General features: G+C 38.6%; 1 protein-coding gene across 1 annotated transcript in view; it reads right to left on the reverse strand.

Annotated features, from left to right (window-relative positions):
* rttn (rotatin) overlaps positions 1 to 19571 on the reverse strand; it is a 34998-nt gene that overhangs the window by 9499 nt on the left and 5928 nt on the right. Inside the window, exons 12-38 of the mRNA XM_030123583.1 lie at positions 19299 to 19511; positions 18780 to 18892; positions 18527 to 18653; positions 18062 to 18187; positions 17582 to 17698; positions 16873 to 17012; positions 15818 to 15992; positions 15541 to 15640; positions 14888 to 14973; positions 14199 to 14316; positions 13740 to 13836; positions 13590 to 13655; positions 13299 to 13487; positions 12278 to 12520; positions 10945 to 11101; positions 9209 to 9375; positions 8586 to 8805; positions 7058 to 7186; positions 6715 to 6825; positions 5328 to 5486; positions 4933 to 5010; positions 4032 to 4230; positions 3711 to 3808; positions 3516 to 3603; positions 2972 to 3173; positions 2526 to 2616; positions 2047 to 2197 (exon numbers count right to left, since the gene is read on the reverse strand). Of these exons, the coding sequence (XP_029979443.1) occupies positions 2047 to 2197; positions 2526 to 2616; positions 2972 to 3173; positions 3516 to 3603; positions 3711 to 3808; positions 4032 to 4230; positions 4933 to 5010; positions 5328 to 5486; positions 6715 to 6825; positions 7058 to 7186; positions 8586 to 8805; positions 9209 to 9375; positions 10945 to 11101; positions 12278 to 12520; positions 13299 to 13487; positions 13590 to 13655; positions 13740 to 13836; positions 14199 to 14316; positions 14888 to 14973; positions 15541 to 15640; positions 15818 to 15992; positions 16873 to 17012; positions 17582 to 17698; positions 18062 to 18187; positions 18527 to 18653; positions 18780 to 18892; positions 19299 to 19511 (3760 nt within the window). The remainder of the gene's footprint in view (positions 1 to 2046; positions 2198 to 2525; positions 2617 to 2971; positions 3174 to 3515; positions 3604 to 3710; positions 3809 to 4031; positions 4231 to 4932; positions 5011 to 5327; positions 5487 to 6714; positions 6826 to 7057; positions 7187 to 8585; positions 8806 to 9208; positions 9376 to 10944; positions 11102 to 12277; positions 12521 to 13298; positions 13488 to 13589; positions 13656 to 13739; positions 13837 to 14198; positions 14317 to 14887; positions 14974 to 15540; positions 15641 to 15817; positions 15993 to 16872; positions 17013 to 17581; positions 17699 to 18061; positions 18188 to 18526; positions 18654 to 18779; positions 18893 to 19298; positions 19512 to 19571) is intronic.

Here is a 19571-nt window from a genome sequence, read left to right on the forward strand (position 1 = left end):
AATATCCAAATAAAGTGAAATTTACTAAAGTAAATGATAAATAAATGACAAGACTTTCGGGAAAAACATCAGTACAGCTTGAAGGGGTATGTATTATATATGGACGTATAAAGAATATATTTTTTTTTAGATATATGTAGCAGTAGGGCTGCTTGATTATAGAAAAAAAATAATAATCGTGATTATTTTAGCAATAATTGAAATCACGATTATTAAAAACAATTATTTGTTAACCTTAAAGTTGTTTATTTTTTTCTTGCAAAACAATGTAAAATATACTCTTTAAACATAAATAAAGCTTTTAAACACTAAAACAAAGTATGTTCACTTGTGTACGAAACAAAAAAAAACTTTGAATGCAAATAAGTATACTGGAAATTCAAGCATGTCCCCTTTTGTAAACAAATAGTGCACTGGAATTAAACTGCTATAGACTTGCCATAGAACTGTAGCAATAAAAAAAAAACCAACTTACATAAAGTGCAAATAATAAATTCAAGTATGTTCAATGTAGTAGCAACTGGTGTAAAATGATGTCTTGAAGGCAAAACCTTGTGTTTGTCCCATGTTTTCACCATTTGTCTGCAGCCCCAGTTGTCAGTGGTGTTAATGGAGCACATACCTTTAACCAGGTAACGGCCAATGGATTCTGTTTTCTTTTCTCTCCGATGTTGATGAGTAGGAAGTTGCAGCATAAAGAGATTCGGAGATTGAAGATTGCATTGCAGATGAAGTTGTAGACAGAGTTGTTTTGTTTTTTTTGTGTTTTGGTTTTCATCAGATTATCATAAAGGTCGCAGTGGTTAAACTTTAGATGGTTACAAAGGTTTGTTGTGTTAGCGGTCAGTGCAGACACAACTACCAAACGCTTTTTGCACGTGATGAGTTTTTGCTCTTCGTCTTCTTCATCAAACCCAAAGTGATTCCATACAATTGAATTTGACTTGCCTTTTTTGTTTACCAAGCACTTCTGCTGTGATTCTCCTGCCATTTTTCAAGACTGCTAGGTACAACTGTCCTCATGAGGTGGACCTCCCGGCTAGCTGGAAGCTGTAGCTTAGAGGGGGTTGGGGCGGAGCAGCTCATGGTAGCTTGCGTGCGCATGAATTAAAACTCAAAATTAATAATCGTTTTTTCTTGATTACATAATTTTTGCAATCGTTGAGTGTAATAATCGAAATCGTAATTGAATTTCGATTAATTGCACAGCCCTATGTAGCAGTGTTATTGTAATGGGGTATAGTTAGCACAGGGGGGTAAATTTAGTACAGCTAGACTGTAAATTCAGCATGTAAAAGTAATAGATGGCCTTAATTGTAGTGACGCAAATACTAGTATGCAGCAACTCATCTCAAGTTGATCACAATAAACAAACACATCTAATATCATGTATATTGGAATTTGCAATTAACAATTACTGACTGTGTAACTGTAAGAGCAACACAGCATGCAAACTAATAATCATACATCCATTGACTTTTATTTGATAAAAACGATGCCAACTAGATAAATAAAGTAAACACATGGTTGATTGTTATAGTGATCTGAATAATATGGAAATCAACTTGCCTAATTTTTACTATTTTCTTCGGAAAATCTGCACTGGAGTAATTTCAGTTTCACTACCGGATGTTCACATCGAAAAGAATGCAGTTGCGCATGCCCGACGGTTTGGAGCATATACAAAATTATTTTAAAAATCCAGGGGTAAAAATTGTACGCAACAGTCGCCAAAACACTTGTGCGATGCGTTCAATCAACGTCACTGAAGATTCTGAAAGTCCATTTTATTTTTATTGAGTGGGTTCAGACAGTCAGATGTAGGTCTACAGTGATGTTTTTCAACCTGTAGCGCTCAGTGTGCTGCCTCCAGAGGCCTATTTGGCAATGATTCTCATCAGTATCAGTCCCCCCCCCCACCAAAAAAAAAAAAAAAAAAACACTCTTCGGATTTAGATTATCCACAAATTTCACCAAAAGGCGACCAGTTTGCAGGTATGTATATATGTTAATAGTTTTACTTTAATTTAAAAATACATTTCTGACCTAATCCTTTTGTATCCAGCATGAGCACCGCGACCAGAGAAGCCAGCAACTGTTTCAGGAAGTCCATTTGCCCAATCAGCTCCTGGCTCACTGTGACACATGACTGCAACAGCTTAGAGAAGCTTGACTGGAACTGAAGAAGAGTCACAAACTAGAAAAATACACACACATGAAGGAGAGTACCTTAAGAAAACATTTACACAAACAGAAACACAAATGTTCATCCTTAGGCAGGTTAAAGTTTAAAGAGAAGGGTTGAAATCAACTTAAAGTAAAACATAACTCTTTGTTAAAATTTGTTCAGTAACCGAAACAATGATATGCTTTGAATATAAGCTTGTTAAGTATTCCACCCACACTAAAATCTGGAGGTGCAGACAACCTAGTGCTGCATGTACTGTACCAGCCCATATTTTTGTGGTTAAGTCTTAATAACAAAAAGAAAACTGTTCAGAGCTGTCTATCACAGTGTTCTCCACCTGGCTCTTTATGTCTTCTCTCTCCCCTGGTAGGATGTTGGGTGTCTTCAGCTCACTCAGACATCTCTCAGTGGGCGCAGTATCCACCAGACTGAGGAGAGAAATAAAGATGATGGAAAAGTATGAACATGAATGTGTTATATGGGCTACGACTGACAATAATTTTTCCAGTGAATGTTATGTAGTGGAATTTCTTCCCTAATTTCTAAATTGACAAGTGGAGAGAATTAAAGAGAAACATCAAGATCATCAAGAATGTTTTTGTAAGCAGACAGTACTTATTTAGTACATTAATATAGTTTCTCTCCAGGAAGACCCTTTTATTATGATTATTATACTGTATAAGTCTTTAGGCAAAAAAGCTGTGTCTCATTCATTTGTATGTGTCAGGACGAATTACTGTGCTCTGTCAGTTTTTGATGTGGTCTGACCATGTGGCCTCTTACCCAGCGAGGGCTGGCAGAATTTGGTTGTGTCGGATGGCTGTGAGGGTGAAATCAGGAAGGATAGCCAACAGGTTACTCAGCAGGCCACAGTGGGCTGTCAGGAGGTCAGGAGTTACTATGACAACAGGTTCTATGGCCGAGGGCTCTGGTTGTTGGGAGTCATGGGAGTTAACAGAGTCACTGGTGTCTGTGTCACTCTGGCCTGTGAGACACATCAATGGACGGTTATTAGAGATGGGGCACACACAGTATGAATCACATCTCTGTCTAGACACTGTAATCACATAATCAAAAATATCAAACTAAGGGCAAGGTGTTACAACATTCTGCTTTTTATTGATCATTTAACCTAGAACCATGAATACACAGATGGAGGAAACAGTTTTACTTTATACTGTAATTATCACTGACTACTGAGTCTTTACTTACATAGGGAAATACTGTGATGTTTTGTATAGTGTGAAGAACTAAATCATGCTGTTGCTAGTATATATTATATATTATAAATGCATAGGTGTACAAAGAAACACACACTCTGAAGTACCTTGAGCCATCAGTCTGCTCACAGGGGTATCCTCTGTGATGTTCAAAGGGGAGAGAGCCTTAGGGGTGTGTGGCCCTGAACCTCTAATCTGTAACGGAAAACATGAAGATTTGCCATTTGAACTACAGCAGCTGGTAATTTGCCAAATTTTAGTCTGTGTGCATGAATTTCTGTTGATACAAGAACTTTGCTAACCTCAGTGCTAGAGGTGGAGAGGGAGCTGGAAGGTCTGCTAGAGTTGACAGTAGGTGCTGGTGGGGCACATCTCCAGAACCACAGGGAATTTTCAGAATCTAGAGAAGAATACAAATATACTGACTTGTAAAAGAAGGGCAGTTGTACAGAGTGTTGTGGACAAACTGAAAAAAAAACTGAAAAAACTACAAGGTATACTGCTTTAAATACTGTCATATTCACATGTTCAAAGATATTTATATATTTTTTTTATTCATTATAAACAACTTGGAACTGGTAACTTGGTAACTTGGATAAAAGTTCAATCAAACAAAAGCCTACCCTGTGAAGTGCTTTCCTGAGGACTAGGGCCACCTGTAGTACCAGCATGAGATTGTAGGTGGAATGTGTACCTGCCTCGGTAACAAGTGGATGCAGAGAGTACCACATGCTGAAAATACTGACAGTGGTAAAGCAAAGCCTGAAGCGCCGGAAGACCCACCAAAGAGACACCAGATACCTCATCGTGAACACATGGGTGCTAAAAAAGAAGAGGTAGAATGGTGAAACAAAGCAGAGAAATGAAGATGCAGCAAACTGAAAAGAAAAAAAGAAAAATTAGATGATAAAAAAAAGATAGAAAATTAGAAGGTAAATTACAGTTGGGCTTAATCATATCATTGTACATCACATATATTTGAAATACTTAATATTGTTTGTTAAGTTGTGACAGTAATATAAAACATTAGATCACTTCCACTTTGACAGGATGACATTTCATGTCCTATTTCTTTTTTCTAGCAGTTCCCACAAGGCAAACATCAAGTCTAAAATTATATTTTCCTTTGACGTGACCTGATTTATGCTTTGCATTACTGTCTGTTTTGGCAGTTATAACTAGTTTCTCATTTTCTAAACAACATTTGTTTTAAGGAATGCGTACAATTCATCTGTTTTGCTATCCAGCCCAGTTCAAATTAAGATGCTGCTGCTGCTCAGACAGAGATTTAGACTTAATTATTTGAAATGTGAGAGCTGGGGGTCTGAGCCCCTGTAGAGCCTTAATTATAGTAACACCCCTGGTTTGAATCCTGGAGGGCTCAACAAGAGAGGACAGCTACGAATGGTGGAGAGGGAAAGAGAGGGGGTAAAAACAGAGAGAAGCAGAAACAGTAAAGGGAGAGACAGGGGAAACAGTTCATGGTCTATAAAAGCTTTTTAACTGGCTGGCAGAGCTGCTGACCTGCCAGTGGGAGTCCTTGGCCTCCTCTGCGTTGGCAGGCATGGGCATCACCAGCAAATTCTGCAGGATAAATGCAGCCTAGACACACAAATCACAAGAAGAAGAGAAGCACACACATCGGGTCAAGTTAGATTAGCAACAGTGCCATCTGCCTGAGTTTGGCTGGTAATACATAAAAGTTCTAACCTCAGCCAGAAATCAAAGTGTACTTGTCTCACTGTCATTATTTTTAGCATTTTTCACACATTGGGTATTGAGTCCTGACAATTTGCAAAGTGTTCTATAATGAAGCTGATGAATCCTCAGAGGAAGCTATTTATTTCCTGTGTAGCAATATGGAAAAAATGTGTTTCTTAGTTGTACAGACAGAACAGAGCTGCACTTCAACACTGTACCTCTCTGCGAACCATGCTGCTCTCCTGCTGATCCAAAAGGATATTAAGCAATGTGCCCCACAGACCTCCACTGATGTTCTGACAGCTGGCACACAGAGCCTGGCACCCACTGGGCACCGAGGACAGAGCTGCACCAAGACCCAGACTGGCAAACCTCACCTGGTATGAGACAAGATGAAATGAAAGAAAACAAAAGAGATAGGAAGGGAAGGTTGACTGGCAATGTGCTCAACCGTGGATTGTAGTCACACCAGTGGACTAAAAAGTGATGGACCTTTAATGACACAAATGCTCCTTCTGTTCTGGGAAACTCAGCAGCTGCAATTAAATGTGAATTTGGACATTTGGCCACTAAAATGAAAAAACACATTAAAGTTGACTAAGATTTAGACAAAGGATGACAAAGATAAAGTCTTCCTTGTCAAGGGAGTCTCTTAGAATGACTTCTATAAGAACCCAATTTTGGGAAAATTTAGTCTGACTAGCTGTCATCTCCCTCTCTATATACAGTTGTGCTCATAAGCTTATATACCCTAGTAGAATTTGTGATTCTTTGGCCATTTTTCAGAGAATATGAATGATAATACAAAAACTTTTCTTTTGCTCATGGTTAGTGGTTGTGTGAAGAGATTAATTATCAAACAAATGTTTTTGTTCTTTTTAAAATCATACTGACAGCAGAAACTATCCAAATGACCCTGATCAAAAGTTTCCATACCCTAGTTCTCCTCTGTATTGGCCCCTTTAACATCAATGCCAGCTTGAATTGTTTTGTGGTACTTTGTGGTAAAGACACTTTATTTTCTCAGATGGTAAAGCTGCCCATTCTTCTTGGCAAAACACCTTCAGTTCCTTTCAAGATGTTGGGGTTTCTTGCATGAACTGCATGTTTGAGACCCCCCCCCCACCCCCAAAGTGGCTCAATGATTTTGAGGTCAGGACCACTCCTCCACCTTCACTTTTTCCTGTTGTAGCCAGTCACAGGTCGACTTGGCCTTGTGTTTTGGGTCATTGTCTTGTTGGAACATCTAAGACTGTCCCATGCACGTTCTGTCAGGGTATGTAAACTTATGAGCATAACGGTTATGCTCCGTATATGTTACTTTTTACTCATTACTTCTTACTTCTTGCACATCTCTTATGGATTTAAATTTGTCCAAAAAGCCAAAATCAAGAAACTTAACTGCATGACAAAGTAGTTCATGGAGGAGAGTGGTCCATTTAACAACCTAATACAGATGTCTCATACAGCATATATAAGGTATAGTATATTTATATACTATACCTTACATATACTATACTATATATATATTTGTGAACAGGAAGGAGCTTTTAAACCAAACAAACAAAAAAATCAAACAAATCAGACACTAGAGATTATCTGTACCTCTTTATCTCGGTCAACCCATAATGGGACAAGCCAGGCTAAACCAAGGTGAGAGGCATTAGCCTCCTCTGTAGATGTTTCGTTCCCCAAAGACCACTGTGAGATGAAGTCCTGGTATAGACAAATGGGAAAGAAACAATTTTGGTCAAATTCAAAAATGTTTTATTTGTTTGCAGTATTATATTCACTTTCTATGACGAAAACAATAAATACTTAAATCTCTTGTCTTTTCTTATTTTAACCTTTTTCTAAACCTGTTTCTATTAAGTTAAGCTTAAGTCTGTTTTTAAAGTATCAAACTTTTTGACTAGTCCCCCCATGAAGCAGTGTTGCTGACACTTGCCTTGTCTTTGTTCTCAGCCATCATCTCATGGGACAGGTGGAGCAGACAGATAACAGCATTCTTGGTCACACCTTTGCCCATGAAAGACATAGAGTTTCCTCCCCACTCTACATAAAATGAGGAGATCACCTGTGCAAAGGACAGATTTTATAGGGAATCATGAAGTGAAGCCCACCACAGTGCTGTCATGGGTACAGATGACAGGTGCAGCCAAAAAGTCAAAAGTCAGCACTGAAAACCACTGCGATCACTTGTCTCCTGGTAAACTGATGTTGTATTTTTGTTATGCAACTGGATGCATTTAGAGGAAAACTAAGAACATCTGAGACCTGATTATTTTACTGATAATTATTAAGTCATACCAGGGTGTGGACCGGCATGGAAGAGATACCCAAGGCCTATGGAGTCACGAGGTTGGAAGGGTGGGATTGAATGGGGTAGGTATCTAGTTGTCATCAAACACATGGAGGTAGCCACCAAAGATCTTGACTGAAAATGGCATTAACTTAATTCAGGGCTTCTGCAGGTATCAGCAAATCCAATTTAATGCTTTTTCATGCCCTTTTTAATGCCACTTTAAACAAATTTAATGCCCATGCCCAACTGCAGATACAGTTTTATATATAGTTTTATGACAGGCTTTAACCAGGTTCTGAACAGTTCCTCCTCCAATCACTTCTGCTGAAACTTGCATTTTCCCATTTTTACAACATTTGCTAATATTCCTTCCACTCTTTCGCCACGGCATGAGCACGCTCACAGCATGTTGCATTCCAAGCGTCTGGTGTTGTGACTTCGTGTATTGGCCATAAACAATAGCCAATTAAAGGGTTCAGCCTGTCACTCATCACACTATACTTCCGATCAAAATGACTAAATGTTTATATAATCAAAATAAATTGTGAATAACAATGCTTTTTTTTTTCCATCAAGTGTATTTAATTTTTTAATGCCTCTGAGCATCAAATTTAATGCTTTTTAATGCCATTTTAGGCCTTAATTTTCACAAAATCTATTTAAAGACTTTTAATGCTTTTTAATGACCCGCAGAAACCCTGTAAATCATGTTCATTAAGGCTATTGATGTAAAACAAACCAAGTGATAAGGAACGGGTGATATGTAAAGTTAACAGTCTATTTTCTCAGGGGTGTGACTTCTGAAGCAAAAATAAAAGTTTGGACACCTCCACACTGCACATTCTACAATGTGTTACGCCACTCTTTTGGACTGTTAAACAACTGAACAGATGGTGGTAGCAAGGTTGATTAATCTCATCAGCATCTTCACAGTGTGGCATATCTAATCAATGAGATTTTTACCTATTCCAATTCATGTCCCGTAACCATATTCTGCTTAATTTTAATTAATTCCACAGAAAGTACTGTGCTTTTCATTTTATTCATTTCTTTAGGCGGTTTCATCTCTGAAGATAGAACAGGAGGCTTACATATGCTCATGAAACACATGGACATATGCACACATACTGTGCAGACAAAAACTTCACACATGCCACAAATACACACACACCTCTAAAAGCCCGCTGAGATACTTGGAGCAGAGAGACATGGGTTCCTGGTCAGGGCAGTGGGAGCTCCAGCCAGGCTGGGCTGTCAGGTTGACCATGCCCTGCAGTGTCCTCTCCAGGCTGGGAAGGCCATAGAAACGTGGGGCATCGGACACCCGCAGGCTTTGAAGCAAACAGTCTGCCAACTGGCTCTTGAAGGGGCCTGCTAATGCCAAACATAGCCTGGACAGACAGGAAAGGACAGAGCGAGAAAGAGTGAGAAACAAGCAAATCAGAGAGACAACAGGCAGAAATGGGAAAAAGGGCAAAAAACAGAATTGACTGTTCATGAAATCAAGTAAACTACGCGTTATTAATTGAAAAATATATCATAAATTGCCTGGCATCATTACTCTAAGTAGGATTTAAAAGTTTAAAGTGAATCCTCCAGCTTGTCAGTGCAAAATATAATATGCGTAGACAAAACAATTTCCTATTAAAGCTACCCTGGAAATGGAATTTATAGTTATTATTCATTTAAACCTAAGACGTTTTTAGATTTTTTTAAATTCAAAATACACACATCAAGGCATGAAAAAAGCACAGAGGGTCACAATAAAATTGATGGTATGAGCAATCTACCTACTTGTCAGATGTGTTTCTTAGACGGAGGAGTAAGGTGTTAAAGAAGGTGGTGAGTTCTCGCTGTAGTCTCTGGCTCACTTGGTTCTTCATTTCCTCTTGCTCTCTGAGGTTTTGAGCTGAGGTCTGTATCTCTGCCCCAAGCAGCAAATTGAGGAGGCATGCGGTCTCCTTGATGATTGATAGACATAAACTTTATTGATTTAATTTTCAATTTATGCGTTTTCATTTAGATTTCATTCATTCTTTATGTACTGATTTTTCAACCTTACAACAAACACTAATCCATTTTCAGACCAATAAGTATTAGTTGAACATTTTGTGACAAACAAAAAAAATCCAAAACATGACGTTTGCATTTCATGCTGGCTGTTCTTAATTTAAAGAAACTAACTGTGAATGGAAAATGAGCAACCACATCGGCATACAAGAAAACCTTTGTGAGCCATACATACAGAGTAGATAGTTAACACAAGTGTGGAGAGCGACAGATGTTCCTGAAACAGCTCAGTAATTACAGAAAAGTCTGAGCAGAGCTGAGCAGCTCACCCCTACCAGGCATTCAATCCGAGTCTGCTTTAGCTGCCAGGGGAGGGCTTATTGTTTACACACACATTAATGAGAAAGCCAAGGTGAGACTGATTAAATCCTAAAAGTAGCTCTCCCCACTAAAACAGTGTGGTGATTCTTCTCCTAAGGCAATATGAGGAATCCAACTTTGTTGCAAGAGCTCAGGAAGTAATGCATGTTGCAGGTCTGAGGTACTACAGTGTGATAGTATTTAACTGTCATTATGAGTGTAATATGCTTGATGTGGTTTAAGATTTATCTATGCTGTGATTATAGGTATATAACCCTCTATGTTGGAGAGTATTAACAGATTACTAAGTAACAGAGATGCACACACATACTCTGTAGTTACTTAAGCACCAAAGGGAGGCTATAGTAGCTCACAGAAATAACATCATACATATTGAGTTGTCTGTGGGCTGCTTAGTAGAATACCTCTAAGTATTTCTACCAAATGAGATTCATAGAGTGATGTAATACCAGTGCACACATACCTAAAACTTACACCACTCAAATAAACTCAAAATTCTATATTCTATATCCTACTATAAATTTACTGCTTGTTCAGATAGTTGAAATAACTGCATGGCTGTATTTGAAATAACACATTACTGACCAAAAATAGTAAATAATAATGACAAACCACCATTTTGTCTAATGGTGGATCAAAATTAGTCCACTTAGTGCATTGTTGCCACCTGCTAAGCAAGAGCTTAGAGTAGAGTTCAATATTTCCATACATTAAATGTGAATACATATGTAAAAAAATGTATGGCCATGAGTTGCGTGGGAGATGAACGACAACAATGTAAGTGCATAAAACTACTGTTGTATGATTTGTTATGATAAAGTGATAGTTTGCACCAAAAATATCATATACTCTTATACTTTGAAATATTAGCCAATAAGCAAAATAACAGTAGGTAAATGTTTTGTATCAAAAGATTCACAGAGAATTCTATATAAAAGCATACCTCAAACCTCTATAAACATCTAACAGTGGCCAGATAAGTGTTTCCGTACTGATATGCCTGGGGATCATGTGATTGTTGTACTGGTGTTCACATGTGGCAGATCACATAGAAAACAGTGAGCACTATACAGTGTCTATTTCCAAAGTATTAAGTGTGTGCTATGCAGTATATGATTCTGAAAACAGCCAGTGTGCACCTGGTTAAGAAGCAGCTCCAGTATCCAGCGCAGGTCCTTGTCCTCCTGGTCAGATACAAACTCTGTGTGTACCTGCCTGAAATAGGCATTCAGAAATGCAACAATGCCCACTAGCAACTTCTCATCCTCCACACAGGCCGGACGTACCTGGAGAAACCTGCAGGGAAGAAAAAAAATGGCAGTGGGAGAGTCAGGAGCCCAGCATAATAACTTCATTTTTTTTTAATTACTGAAGTAGGTTAACTACTTTAACTTTTACTTTATCTATAAATTGTATTTAGTGTTTCCTTTTAATTTGTAGTGGCTAGTAAATCAAAAAACTTCAAAGATAACAATACAAAGCAACAAAGATGGGCTTCAATTATTCCCATTCAGGTAGGGTGATGTGGTGGTGCAGTAGTTGGCACAGTCGCCTCAGACAGCTGGGTTTGATACTAGTGTCCTTTCTGTGTGGAGTGTGCATGTTCTCTGCATGGGTTCTCTCCTTGTATTTCAGCTTACTCCCACCATCCAGAGACATGCACCGTTCTAAATCACCTAAAGGTGAATGTACAAGTGAAAAGCTTTTTATCTGTATATGCCACCCTGTGATCAACTAGTAATACATCCAGGATGTAGCCTGCCTTGGCCTTTTGGTAGCCAGGATAGCCTCCAACACCCCTGTGACTCTCTCAAGCACCAAGTGGTTCAGAAAACGAATGAATGAATGAATGAATGAACTGTTCAGTCAAACATCTTGTACCTGTTCACATATTTGCCTGATTCAGATTCTGATAAAACATGTAGCCCGGACAGTAGACAGTGCTTCAAGTATGAGACAGCCAAAGTGAGACTGACTAAATCCTAAAAAAGGAACTCGCACAGACACTGCTTAAAATAAGCTTCAATATTATACCTTTGAATCCAAAAATATGAGTTCATCCTGAAATTCAAATTTGAAAGAAATTCCCTCAAGGTGTTTCTGAGCTTCCACATTCCCGAATGAGAGGAATGACAGTAAACACAAAAAAAATAATAACAAAAAAAAGGTCCTTAATGAGAGCATTTACTAATAATATCATATTGTACTATTATTTTAGGGAATTTTTAATCTTCTATCAGCAGAGTGTAATAATCAAAGCACACAGCATGAAAAGCACCATGAATTCTAATTAGTTGTTTGACTTCATACTGGGTCATTGTTCTACAGAGCTGCAGCAGCTAAAATACTTATGGCAGTCAGAAACCTCTCATAATTTTCTTCATTCATTAACTTTAACCAGCTACATTTACTGCTTTTATTATGCAATCCTATGGTACATGAATCTTTTAATTGAATTTGTATGTACTGTACCTGGTCATTGCTGGATGCCAGCTTAGGGAATGCAGAGAGTCTCTGCAGCTGCTAATGGAGATGTGAGGCAAAGCCAGTTTGTCAATCAGTAAATAGAGGGTGAGTCTGGAAAGGGCAGAGGTCACCGAACTGTGTCCTGCTGCTGTGACGATGGCCTGGATGCAGTCCTGCAGCGCAGTGGGGAAGTGTACTGCCTGCAGCGCCACAACCTGCACTTCTGACAGCTTTAGGTCAGCATGAAATCTGCAGGGAATTAAATGGGAATATATGTGTTGAGGTGTGGAATAAAAACATTACAAAACTACTGATGTGGTGACAGGTAACATCATCAAAAAGATACAAATAACAGCATTAACAAACTAGAGACCAACCAGGATAAATATTCAAAAAGACCTTGACTTTGACCTATGTAAATAAACATACACACGGCATAAAGGCTTGTGCAAATGTATTTGAAACAAAAGAGTCAGTTCCCCATTTTTATAGAATAATCCATCCTGACCATGTACTATTCTCCTAAAAACAACATGGAATGAAACTTAGTTTCAAGTGGATTGATCCATTGATGTGGTGCTTTAAGCATCTGAAATGTAATAAAGCTGGTTAAAACAATTTGAGAGACAATCTCATCCTTTTGAATTAGGTCACATTACAAGTAAATGGAGACAGATGAAACACAAGACGCCAAGCCTCAGAAACAATATGTTCACTACAATTCGCCTCATTTGAGAGACACTGCATAAGGGTGACTTGTAACAGGGACAGAGCTGAAATATTCTTCGTCTAAAACCAAAATGACATGCAGGATAATCTTAAAACAATACAGCAATGAACACAACATCAAACCAACACAGTTTAATGTGTATAAAATATCCAGGTTAGTGGATTTCTCAATTTTTTTTAGTAACCATCCTTTTTACCACGTTTTGCACCAAAACAAATTATTTTGGATTATATAATAACAAAAGCTATGTCAATATTTCCCTTTGTGTAGAGCAGTGAAAAACTGTAAGGTTCTTACTCAGTAACATAACTAGAGTCATGCAGTCCCTCGAGGAGGTTGTCCACTCCAGAATGCCATGCAGTGTTCCAGGCCACCTGCAGGGCTTGGCGTGCAGGGCCCAGGGTCCAGAGGTCAGAGGAAGGGGGCAGGACACAGCAGTACGGACTGACAGCATGATGAGTAGCTGTTTGAAATGGGATGTTGTACCTGGAAGAGAAGTTAGATGTTAAATGGGAGAGGCTTTCTAAAAAGACCACAGTACAAAGGGGTGCTGACCAGTGACCTTCACAACCTTACGGATGCTGTTACCTGTGTATTACTGACAGCGGTAGAGAGAACAGAGAGAGATTCACATCAGTGCTGGACTTGTCTGACCTGATGTGATAGAAAGAAACCCTGGTTTGTATAGATAATTATAATATTTGAATCTTGATAAGTTCAAAGAGAGAAAAGACTCACCACATTTCAAGGCTGGCAATCTCATCAAACAGCAGTAAACTCATCAGTACAGTGACTTCACTTCCATTGCCTTTGTTTTCTTTCAGTATCAGGGATGCTTTGAAGAAGCCAAATCATAATACAGATATAAATATGAAGAATTTGAAAATAACCGTCTCAACTCTGAAGTTTAGGTCTGAATGCAAGTGGATGCATTAAAAATCCATAAATTTGTAATGTATTACATCAAGTAATGTTAAATGAACTAAGAATAAACACCTACAGCAGGTGTACACAGCTGCCACATTCAGCTCAATAGAGACATGTTGCATCACACCAATATGCCATTTTATACTGTGACAACATCATTAAGAACTATGCACCAATGGATGATTTGTCATCTTCTTTTGAGAATGTGCCCCCAAGCCACATAACATTGCATGTATCATTGTTACTTAATGAGTTGTCTTGTGAATGTACCCCTGAGCAGCGTGAGGAGCAGGAGGTTGCGCTGTGCCAGGCAGCGCCTCAGAGAGGGATCAGCATACACAAGCTTCCTCAGGATACACACACACGGCTCCAACAGGCAATCCAAGCTCTGGGGAGAGCAACAACATGTGCAGTTGGTGTTTAATTGCAGGGAAAATATAAATAAATACACATATTCTCTTTCCGTCTCTTTACTGTCACTTCACATAAACTGGATCCAAATCCAGTGATTATGCAGGGCAAAGGAAATTGAGGGTCAGGACACAGATAACCTGCAGGCATCTCTTATACACACTTGTTAGCTGAGAAAAGTCATTCTCTGTGGGTCTGTTCCTCCACCTCAATGTAGCCAGACATACTGGACCATTACCCCTGTTAGCGGTTTCTGATTCAAGGCCTGGGAATGATCAGCAGGCTGCAGTAACTAGAAGGCAAAAATCACTGCTGACCAGGGCCTGTCTGACATTATTAACACAGGCCATTTCATCCTTCCAACATGCACGCTTCAGTAAGTTTTCTCCACATCCGCTGGCAACACATGTACGTACATATAAACGAGGACATGGACTCAAATAGTAGCATGCAGACACACACGCTTATCACCTCCATGCTGAGATACAGATTTATTGTTTTATTTAACTTTGACTTTGCCTAAGCAGTTTTTTGGGGGTTTTTTGTACCTTGTTCCCGTTTATACTTTCAAGAATGAAAGAAATGACTTTGTCTGTTATTCCAAGATTCTTGAGTACAGGGTGCATTGTTGTGTCTGCAGGGAAGAAAAAGAAAAATTCAATAAACTGACAATAAACATTTGCATAAGCCTCAACTGTTTGCTCAACCAGGCTGTCTTAACATATGGTGGTGGGAAGGCACCCACTCTGCACATTGCAGACTTCACAAGGGCGAAGCTGTCAGTTATCACAAACTTTTGAAGTTAGTTTTTGATTTAACAAGTGCTTACAATGCAGTCTGAAAATATGATTAGGTCTTTCATGTCTCGTGTTTAAAAACAAGTGACTAAAAATTCAGACATTAAGCTGAAGCACTATGAGCAGAATTCCCAATTAATTTATTAGATGGAAGTGAATAGTTACCAAATTTTTAATCTTAATACCATCTTCACACATTGGCAGGTACTTGTGAATCATAACTATAAAAGCAGGAGTCAAAGGGCATATACATGAAAGAAAAAAATGTGGGTGCTTTTAAATGCATCACAGTAAAAAGGAAATGGTGTAAAACATAAACCAACAGTATAGAATAAAATACCTTTTGACAAAACGAAACGTTATAATTATCTTTAAAAGAAAATAGTTCTAGGTTGATGCCTAACCTTGAAGCACCACAGATAGCTGTTCTGCAGCTGATCTTCTAAGGGAGATGTCAACAGTATCCGAGGACAGGATACAAAACAGCTTCTCCACCGACTCCACCTAGACAACATAAAACATATGCAACATATGCACATACACTCAGATACCAATGATACTGCAGAGATAGGATGGAGGTCCACATTATAATTATATTATTGTATTCATATTGTTTTCTGGGTTGCATAATGAAAGTTGCTGGGGTGTGTGCATTTTTCCCCTCTGTATAAAAATGTATACCTTTAGGATGGACTTGCTGCTGGTATCAAGAGTGATGTCTAAAGGGTTTCTGAGGCAGTAAATATTTGGTAGTGAGGAGATCAGTGATTGTTGTTCCAGGTCCAGTCTGGCCATTTCAGCCCCATCAGAACTGGTTAGGTGAAGAAGAATTTGCTGCACTGCTGCTATTCTTACACTGTTAACAAAAAGCAGAATACAGGCAACTGAGGGTGAAAAAGCAGAGAACATTATGCAGTGCTCTCAACACAGATTAATTATAATGTAAACCGGAAAATAACTAACTGGTCATAAAGCAAGCCCTGACATAGAGATACATATTTCCCCACCTTTTATATACAGCCTGGCCACAAAAGTTCCACTCTTTTATATTTAATTGGACCAGCATTAGTTTTGATTACAGAGCACATTCACTATCACTATATTACTACACTAATTTCTGTATATACATGGATGCATTATTTTTTTGGGCCTAGAGTTTGTGCTAATGATGGGAAAGACAGAGTTAAACATATTAATCACTGTAGTAATCATCCAATGGAAGACTCTTCTCTAATTGCTTAGTTAAATCCAGGTGAGGGTGTTTTTGGCCAGGCTGTATATTTTTAAACACTTCGTCGACATGATTGAAAGTCAGTACTTGAATATACAGATCAATATATTAGTTTCTGCCAAAATGTACAACAGCCTGTCACCTAGCCACTGCCTGGAGTTAATTTCCATCTCCCTCAAAATTCATAGGCTGGGACAGGTAAGCTTTTACACAGGCCTCACATAACATTTCAGTGACTTGAGCAATGCACCTGACAGCATCTGACAGTTATAATATGTCTATCATAAGTGAGCAAGTGGAACAAAATATTCAGACTCCGAGGACTTTATCTGGTTTGCTAAAAATCCTGAGACCCACTATCAAACTTGTCAAACAACTTCACAAAAAAGACACAAAGAGAAACACAGCATTATAGACATACATTATAAACACACAGTTGTCTAATAACACCAACTGCACACGTACACCAACACAGACACAAGAAACACCCAAAGCCTGGACTCACGAGGGCTGTTTAGTGAAAAGGAGTCGCAGCGCTGCTTTTAGCTTGGCTGTACTTGGAAACACGTTGTCTCTTGCCACGTCCGACATGTCACTTATCAGCAGGACACATTTTCCCAGTGACTCTTCAGTGCTGGCATAACCCTGCCACACACACACACACACACACACACACATACACACAGATACAAACACATCCACAAATAATTCTCAGACTGCTTTGGCAGACAATAGGGTGAACAATGGGGAATTCCTGCTAAGCAGCACAACAGTAAATAAAATATGCATTGCTTTGATTACGGGTGGTTTCATTTCGTCTCTTGTTGACATGGCGGGCCCATCTCCGAATGGCCTCCTTGAATTAAATCACACTTGACAGGCTAGTCAAAATCTCATGTATATTCATGAAGAATTTTCAGGCTTTCTGTTGCCTGAAACTGAACAATTAATAAAAGCATGTTTTTTCACCCAAAAAAGGAAACAATATAACACAGAATATGTAAATGAGAGAATAACTAAATTTTTCTCACTGGCAGCTCAATATGCAGTCTTTGTGGTCCAAGAGCGTTAAAATTGCAGTTTTGATCATAGTTTGCTTTGAATGTGGAAACATACACCACCTCCTCTTGCTCCATGAATATAATGTAATAAGTTTCAAATATTATGAGCTTGACAATAAAAACACAAAGCATTGTCCTCAGGGAACACACTACCTGTAATATGGGGATGACTGGGTAAAGGGCCTCACTGAATCTGTCCCAGGTTGATGTTGTCATCATCAATTGCCCCTTGAGCAGGAATAGCAGGATATCCTTGGCAGCAACATTCACCTATAGATCACAGGTAAACTGCTGAGTTAACACACATAGTACTGCTGATAAAACATTTAATATGAGGTACTATAAGATACAGACTTAAATGTTTAATAATACGCAATACTGCTGAAACCAGATGTTCAGATTTAAAAAAAAAAAAAGCTTGAAAAAGACTCAAATCATTTGGGTTGGTTTGTACTTTTATTCTTATTGTTGCCTGTGTTTGATTGCCTTTATTTTCTGAACCTGATCGCAACTAACATCTTTAAAAAGTGAAGGATGGCCAGTTAAACTTCACATCAAATAAAATCAATGCTCTCACTCCAAGTCTAAAAGGTGCTCAAATTGATTCACAAAGAAGTAGAAGTACTAGCCCACCTTTTCTGCTGAGTCCTGCAGTCCAAAAGCACTTATTTCATACAGCACTCTGTGGTGGAGAAGAAAGTTGACTTCACTGCAGGCTCCTGGTTCCTGTCGTGATACGTTCTGGATGCCAAGGCAGTCCTAGGGGTGAGTGTAATCACACCAAATCACCTCATAAATTATCACTAGGCTCCCACTTGTGCATGCATACCTAAGTTCCACTTCACTTCAAACGTAGCAATGTACCCTTAACAGTAGTTGGTAAAATGGATGGATAATAGTGGAGAGAAATGGAAAGAATGTCTGATTGCAAATGTCAAAAGGGTTTTTTATTGCACACTGTCAAAGATCTGTGAGCTATTCATCTTCACCCTACTTATTTACATATGGTTTCCCCAAAAGAGTCCCATTTTATGGCTACATTAGGTTGCATGATGCATTTTAGCCATGATCCTGCTTATAAAAATGGCTTGTTCTGACCTTGACCAGGTTTAAAGTGCATGCATATGTTTCTGTCTTGACAGGCAGTAAGGGATGAGACAGGAGCTTGAGGAGAAGGTTTTGGCTCTCTGTTTGGAGTAGTGGACTGGGATGATCAAACTTCCACCTAATAATGAATATTAAAAGAAAATAGTAATAATATTTAAAAGAAATGTAAGGCAGCATTAAAATACACTATTCAAGAAATTAGTGTCTTTACATTACAAGAAACACTGACTGTAAAGTATCTTACAGGTAAGAGCAGATGTGAACACATTCTTTTATGATGGGTAAGTGCTGGTGAAATGGGAGGCCATTAATGGCTTGGTCCGCCAGTTCCAGCAACTCCAACCAGTTCTTCTCTCCCTTCATAAGGAATAAATCAAATAATTGATATCAATCAGAGACAGAAAGAAAATGAGTGACTTTAATGGAAAATATTAGCAAAAACGTTAAAGTCTTTCTAGTTAGTCTGTTCAGTTCCAGATCTATAAATTACTTTGTGTTAGATGTCAGTTCTACAGTTACCAATTGTCTAAGAAAAAAGTCAATGACGGTTCATTTCAGACAATTTTTTCAATTTTTTGCAATTTTTTCATGACAATGTCCCATAAATTTCGTTGTCTGATTTGTCCTACTCCAAACTATTCTAGTATATCAGCCTTTAAAAATCAACAACTGGTGTGTAATTAAAAAAAAAAGATGACTGCTGCTCTAGAGATTATAAAGCTTCTTTTGGCTTTAAAATAAAAATGTAACATGCAGCTTATACCTTAGCCTGTGATTCCTTGAGGAAGTTGCAAGTTGATTCCATCCAGAGGGTAGCACGGGTCACCCGCCTGTAGAGGTCATGGCTGTCTGAATTTACCTGCTCCAGGTAGGCCACTGCTGTCTCCTGCATGCTAGGTAATAAACTTCCCAATGATGTGTCCAGACAGAGGTGAAAAATAGCTGTTGCAGTGTTTTCTGGAAGATTGTCACTAGCCTGTTTGAGATTAAGAGACCCCATCATAATTTTTACATTTTTATAGAGTGGTAGCAAAAT

Source organism: Sphaeramia orbicularis, chromosome 20 (assembly GCF_902148855.1).
Source record: "Sphaeramia orbicularis chromosome 20, fSphaOr1.1, whole genome shotgun sequence".
Taxonomy (NCBI): domain Eukaryota; kingdom Metazoa; phylum Chordata; class Actinopteri; order Kurtiformes; family Apogonidae; genus Sphaeramia; species Sphaeramia orbicularis.